The 7,536-nt window shown below is 34.6% G+C and overlaps 1 protein-coding gene across 1 annotated transcript; it reads left to right on the top strand.

Moving 5' to 3' along the window:
• The first annotated feature begins 3,367 nt into the window (after nt 1–3,367).
• LOC110893112 (protein FAR1-RELATED SEQUENCE 5-like) lies at nt 3,368–7,301 on the top strand. The gene is made up of 6 exons (XM_035975053.1): nt 3,368–3,570; nt 3,742–3,821; nt 4,726–5,527; nt 5,603–5,861; nt 5,946–6,515; nt 6,615–7,301. The coding sequence occupies exons 1-6, from the start codon at nt 3,368–3,370 to the stop codon at nt 7,299–7,301; spliced, it is 2,601 nt and encodes an 866-aa protein (XP_035830946.1).
• Nucleotides 7,302–7,536: the final 235 nt, after the last annotated feature.

The raw sequence follows: 7,536 nt of genomic DNA, 5'->3' as shown, positions 1-7,536 counted from the left end.
ATATATAGGGTGAAGATCATTTCAGAACCTAAAATATTTACAGAACCGGCAGAACTCTTTATAGCCACTCATTTAATTTAATTTTTTTGCTTTTTTAATACAAGGGTATTTATGTAAAATCCATTATTTTCGTTCTATCTTATGATCCCAACTTCCTTAATTATCTCATGTCATGTTGACTAGTCTTTTATACAACATAAGTTCACATTGACGATTCCATCATTCAACATAAAAGATCCATAGTGGGAATGATCAACGTAAATATATTTCCAAATAATTGGTTTCGATGCTCAAATTATTTTTTTTTTACTTCTGTTTCTTAATGTTGAACAATTTTCTCATATTAATCTTTGTTTCTTTCTAAAATTGGGTGGCCATAACTCATTATTTATTATTTGTTATGGTTAAAGAATATGTGTATAGAGTTTGACGATTAATAAGTTGTTCAGGTTGGTATTTTTAATCATAAAAAGAAAGCACCTACAATCGGTTTATTGTGTTTTAAAGAAAACGGTGGAAAGTGTGAGAACAGAGAGAACAATTATGGATCGTCAGATTAAACAATCTATGGACTAGATGACGCGGTGGCGTTTTCGTAAATAACATCAGTTTTATTACTGTGGCGCGCTTCATTAAGGGTAGAAAAAGTCTTTTGACTTCTCTACACAAAACGCCATCTCATGAAATAAAACGCCATAAAACTTACCACCTTAACCTACAATAGCACACACCATTCTAATCTAAAAACGCCATTAGATATAAAACGCGAACTTAATTATAATAAAATCCCGCCTAAAAAAATTGCCAAAAAACATCATATATATACAACATCTCAGACTTTCCATTAAAACACACAAAAACCCAAACGCCATATTTAATATATATCATTCGTCTTAGAAACGCCAAAAAACCCAAACATCAAATATCCTCTAAACCAAAACGTTTATTTGAAATTCAATTTGGTTGTCGGTAAGGTTTCGCTCAATGTAATGGACAAAATCCTTAAGTGAGGATATTGTCCATTTCATTCATTGAGTAAAATCTTATTGACTTTATCCTCAACTTCCATCCAATTTATAATGTCAAAACATACAAAAACATTATTGAGGTTTGTTCTCAATAAAGTTTAGCTATATGGGGTGGCAACATTGTCAGACATCTTTCTTAACTGAGGATTAACAATATTATCCATCTCATACAGCAAAACATTATTGATTTAGCATGATCAAATTTAGAGGTTTAAAGTACTTTTATTTAGTGGCGTTCTTTTTCTCGGTAAAACACCAAAAAGTTAAAAAAATCAAACATCGTTCATTGGAAATTCAAGATTGTTGGCTGAACGGTGTAACTCAATAACATTTTGCTGCATGAGATGGACAAATATTCAAGAAAAAGAGGTTGATTTCAGACTTTGTGCTTCCACACGGCAACAAAAAAACTATTTCAAAAACAAAAAAATCAAAATAAATCATACGAAAGTTGAAACAGCCGGTTTAGATGATTCAAAAAAGAAGAAAGTTAAGACGATTCAAAAAAGAAGAAAGAGACTGGTGACAGTGAAGATTTAGAAGATCAATTGTTTATATTTTTTTTAATTTTCTTTTTCAGTTGATTGTTATATAATAACAACGCCATATATAATAAAAACGCCACACAGCCAAATGCTTGTCAAAATGCCATCATGCCATAAAACGCCCAAAAACTACCAAACTATAATAAAATTACTTTGGAAAAGTATTATAAAAAACCCAATAAATAAAAAAATAAAAACCAAACTTGAAAATGTAACTAGAAACAGTAACAACAAAACAGTAAAACAGAAATGACGGAAAATTTATTATATTAGAATCTAAAACGCCAAACTTGAAAGATGGGACGTGTTAGAGACATCAGAGATAAAGCTTATCAAAAACAATAATTACAAACAGTAACTGAAACGACGAATACTTTATTATAATAATGCACCGCCTAACCTACGCGCCAAAAAGACATCCTATAAAATGATACCTCTCAGCAACTTCCATTTGATCAAACAAAAAAAAAAACAAACGCCAATACTACTAAATACCACTCACTGTAAAAACGCCAAAAAATTAAAAAAATAAAAGATAGCTATTATGCTTTCTTGGATATTCAGTATTGTTATTCGTGAAGTTTCACGGAATGGATTGTTAGGTGATGGAGTAACTTAGTAAGATTTTGCTACATGAGATGGACAAATCTTCAAGAAAAAGATACTGATGACAGTCATATGTCATTTTGTGTTCTTTGTTCTTGAAGAAGGCTTGGATGAGGAGAAGAGATCAATGACACTGAAGAGTGGGATGATTATAAAGATGAAGATCAAGTTGAAGAACAAAGCGAAAAACCCACCCACACGTCATAGATCTATGTCCCAAAACATCCACAAAAGCCGCTTCAACAGACGAGCAGACAAAATAATCTAACCGATGGGTTTGTTAAGTTTTACATAAAACGCCATATATTTGGTGACAGTTCTTGTAGTATTAAAAAAGAGAGAGACTGATGACAGTGAAGATTCTGAAGAGAGATCCGATTAGGATTTTTAATTTATTTTTTTCGCTTCTATTTTTTTCCCTGTGGTTGTAATATAATTTTCCGATTGTAAAACGCCAAGATAACACAAACACCAAAATGTATATAAAAATTAATAGAACAATGGGCCATCTCGTCTAAAACGCCTTGAAAAACGTCATTCAAAGAGATATTCTGACCCCTTGGGGTTCCAATGGCATACGATTTGAATAACGCCATAATCGCCATCAACGCGAAAATATTAATACAATGAAACCATTAAAACGCCATATAATTATTGAATTTGGTTAACGCCAAAAAATCTTAAACCTCAAAAACAAATCAATATTGTGAAAAGCGGAAGATAAAATGACAAAAAAACCCATACGCGCTAATTATATCGCACGCCATGTGTTAGGCTAGGATGCGTTCTCACCGTTATATAGGCTAATTATAATGAGAAAACTCAATCCAGTTGACTAAACCCTGAAAACTCTAACATGTGGCTAGGATTGATCCACGTTTAAATTGTTATTTGAAAGGAGCAAGGGCATGATAGTAATTTTCTATGTTACATTTTTGACATGTAGTGATGGTTGGTGATGTCTGCACACGCAGACTTTCTCATAGTTTCAAACCTTCCTTCTTGTCATCCTTTTTAATTAATGCTTGTAGTACTTGTTAGACTTTCTTCTTCTCTCACTTCTTACTCTCACAACCTTCCAATATCTCATTGCCCATCTCATCAGCTTTTTCACTTCATTTATTCACACCATAGAGAAGAGTTAAAGAGAGAATCCTTACTCACCATTGAAGAGTATTTGCATTTAACATGGTTGATTCGAACAACCAACAACATCGAACTGTTGCCGGCGGTACGGAGTTACCCAACCTCAATGATGATCCCGGTTCACCCTTAAATGTTGTCCCACATAATCTTTCACTTCATTTTGCATTTAATGAAGATGAAGATGCTTTGGGTGAGGGTAGAGTTTCACCAGATCCTGAACCTATTTCTTCAGAGATTCCACGTGAGTGATTTTTTTTTTCTGTTTCATTAAATGTACAGCTTTAAATGCTTGTGTAGATTTTCGTTCGATTCATTTTGGTTCATTTTTTTCTGTTCTGTAAATTAAGGATTTCTTTGTTTAGATGTTCATTGGATTCTTCTTGCTTATTTTTTTTTTTTTGTTTTTTTATGTGTAGCCTCACTTCTAATCAAAATGGACCAAATGATGATGAAGATGGTGTTCAAGATTGTACTTTTACGCAGTTGCTATCCACAGGTCATTGTTTTATGTGAAACCATGAATTTTTATCTATAGGTTTATTGTAACACCCCATTTTTTTAATGTTTGTAGTTTATTATTATTATTATTATTATTATTATTATTATTATTATTTATTATTATTATTATTATTATTATTTTTATTATTGTTATTATTATTATTATTATTATTATTATTATTATTATTATTATTATAAACAGATGATGTTTTGGGTAGTTTGGTTGAAAATGTGGTAATTTTTTTCAAGGTAAAACCAAGTGTAACCATTTTTTTATGAAACAAGCTTTTAGAAAACATGTCGTTACACTTGTATTAAGTTTTTATATTTTTTGGAACGTGAAAGCACTCGAGATTACTTTTTTTATGAAACAAAGGACTTGAACTTGGTACTATGGTTAGGTTATATATGATAGTATGTATTGAAAAGGTGACACTATCGCATACCATAATAATAATTTAGTAAGGATACGTTAACAAAGTATGACATATGGTCACTACATCTTACTGACTACCAAATTTGCTCAATCTTTCCATAAAAAAGTTGAGAAAACTTAATCGTTAACAACTAGCCACACTCTTCGTTCATTTGAATAACGTGTGATCTCATGGAGCTCATAAGCTACAGGGTCGCCCAAACATTTCCACCAGTGTTTTTTATATTTTTTGGAACGTGAAAGCACTCGAGATTTCTTTTTGTTACATAAAAAAATGCAATAGCATCTACACTTTTTGGCGTCATCAATAAAATGTACTTCCACGTTTTATTTGAATTTTTTGGAAAACGTGTTAATGTTGTATTTTTGGAAACTACAGTATCAGTTTGTTAGGTTTCATGTTACAAGTAAATTTGTTTTTTAACCTATACGTGTTATAATTTATTAAACAATACCTTTTTTCTAGGTGTTCATGCGGACGAGGAATTTTATGTTCACCACACACCCAATGGGACTAGAATGTGGTGTCCTAATGTTCCTATTGTTTTAAAGCCTGTTGTTGGTTCTGTTTATGAAACGTGGAAGGATGTGTTCAGTATGTACAAGGACTATGCTGTGTATTCTGGGTTTTCTATTCGTAAGGGGCAAACCAAGAGATGGAAGGGGGTTGTCACTCACCAGTACATAAGGTGTACTAAATATTCAAAACCACAGATTAAGCGTAAAACTGATACTTTGGAGCATTCAAGCTTGACTATTAGGCAAAGTAATTTCACATTGACAGATTGCAAGGCTAGTATACTGGTTAAGTTTTGTGAGGGCAGCTCTACGTGCACAGTGGTAGGGTTCAATGAGCACCATAATCATCCGTTTGTTGAGCGTTTCAATCGTGACCTAAGTAGGATTTCAAGGAAACTACCATTTGCATCCAAACAGTTTATCCATAACATGAGTTTGAACAGAATTGGTCCGATTATTTCTCATAGAGTTTTAGTGTCCCTGATGGGTGGACATCACAATGTACGTGGCACGCCAACTGATTTTAAGAACTGGAGCCAGTCGGTTAGGCTTTATATTGGCGATCGTGATGCGCAACTTGTTATAGATCGTCTCAAAGAAAGATCTGAGAGCTTACCAGACTTTTACTATGAGTTTGTTGTTGAGAAAGGGCAATTCAGATCGATTTTTTGGGCAGACAAAATTTCCAAGATAAACTACGACGTGTTTGGGGATGTGTTAGCTTTTGATGCGACTTATCACACTAACAAGTAAGGTTTTGGATAGTTGCACTTTTTTCCCCTTTAACATATTATTAACTTTTGTTTTTTTCCTTTGTCGCACAGGTACAACATGATTTTTGTTCCTTTCACAGGCGTTGATAATCATAAACAATGTGTGACATTCGGTGCTGGCTTGTTATTCAATGAAACCACTGAGTCTTACAAGTGGTTACTTGAATCATTTCTGAAGGCACACAAGAAGCAACCAAAGTTAGTTCTAACGGACCAGGACCCTTCAATGAAAGCTGCCATTTCAGAGGTTTTCACAGACTCTCGGCACCGCCTTTGCATTTGGCATATTATGAAGAAACTTCCCACCAAGGTTTTATCAATTTATGAATCTATTTTGAGAAGATTTTTTTTTGTTTCATTTATTTTAACAGTTTTTGTGTTTTCATATGTATAGATTGCTGGAGACCTGTTACAAAACTCTGAGCTAAGAGCATTGATGCATCGTTTGGTGTGGAGTATTCACATGAAGCCATCTACATTTGAGACGCGTTGGCAACTTTTGATGGAGGAATATGGGTTACAAGATCACGACTGGTTGAATGACATGTACTCAATTAGGGACCAATGGGTACCTGCCTACTTCCGTGACATCCCAATGTGTTGTCTGATGAAGACTACATCAAGATGTGAAAGCTCTAACTCAAGCTTCAAGGTCAACTCTTCTAGCGCTAACACACTAGTTCAGTTCATGCTATGTTACGAAACTAGGATAGACAATCAGCGTTACAGGCAACGTGTTGCAGAGTTTAAAACTTCATCTAGTGTATTCATGGACAGTACTGACCTAGCTATTGAGAAGCATGCTTTTGAGTTGTATACACATGCAATTTCCACAGAAGTAAGAAAAGAGATATACAAGGGGAAGCTGTTTTGTTACATTGTAAACACGGAGGATTGTGATGATGTTTGTGTTTACTATGTGAATCAATTGGACAAACGTAACAATGCAACCGACACATTCACGGTAACTTTGCTGTATCCTTATAGTTGCATTTTTTGTTTTAAGCTATTCATTATGCTTTTTTTCATAGAAGCTTAATTATGTGTTTTGGTGTTTTTGTAGGTTAAACTTGAGTTGAGTAATCAGTCGGTATCCTGTTCATGCAACAACTTCATCCGTATTGGATATCTGTGTAGGCACATTTTTTGTGTTTACCGGGTAAACAATATTGAAAGAATCCCGGCCCAGTTTGTTGTTAAGCGTTGGTCTAGGGACGTGCTTCCTAAAAGTTTATTTTCTATTCAGAGTCGATATGGCGTTGACACTCGTCCACAAGCTGCTGCGAGAAGTCAGATTCTTGAGATCGTAACTGAATGTGTGGACGCATTAAGAAGTGATGTTGGAGGACTTTCTTCTTTCGCTGAGCAGATAAAGGAACTGAAACGCAAGTTACTAAATGGAGGATCAGTTGATGACGAAGCCAACAATGATAACTATGCTGCTGTTGAAGAATTGCTTGGTGTTTCTTTAGATGGGGACGTAACTCTCAACAATCCAGACGGGATCAGGAACAAAGGACGTGGCAAACGCCGACGATTGTCTAGAGCACCTCAGGATGGAACGAGCAACTCTGCTGTCAAACCTCCCAAAACACCCAGGCTTTGCCGAACCTGTATGAAGTACGTGACTGGGCATGATTCAAGAAATTGCAAGAAAAAGAAGAACAAGAATAATCGGGTAACGAGGACGAGGACGAGGACTCAAGCTCTGCGAGTCAGGAGTCCACTTGATTTGGTATTTTTATGTTGATGTGTGTGCTGTGCGTGTTTTGAAAACTTTTATGACGCCAGCTTTTTGGTATCCATTTTAGTGGAGCGCAAGTAAACTTTGATCACCCCTTTTGGACATGCACATGTTTGCATGTGTAGATTATCTGAAAATCGATGCACATGCATATGTGTGCATGTTAGGATGTATGTGGGTTTGGTATGTCGTATGGTTTTCAGTTTAATGACTATGGTTTAACTGATCAGTTGCATTATGA

Source organism: Helianthus annuus, chromosome 7 (assembly GCF_002127325.2).
Source record: "Helianthus annuus cultivar XRQ/B chromosome 7, HanXRQr2.0-SUNRISE, whole genome shotgun sequence".
NCBI lineage: Eukaryota > Viridiplantae > Streptophyta > Magnoliopsida > Asterales > Asteraceae > Helianthus > Helianthus annuus.
Note: the sequence above shows the minus strand (reverse complement) of the source record. Positions and strands in the feature narration are given on the sequence as shown.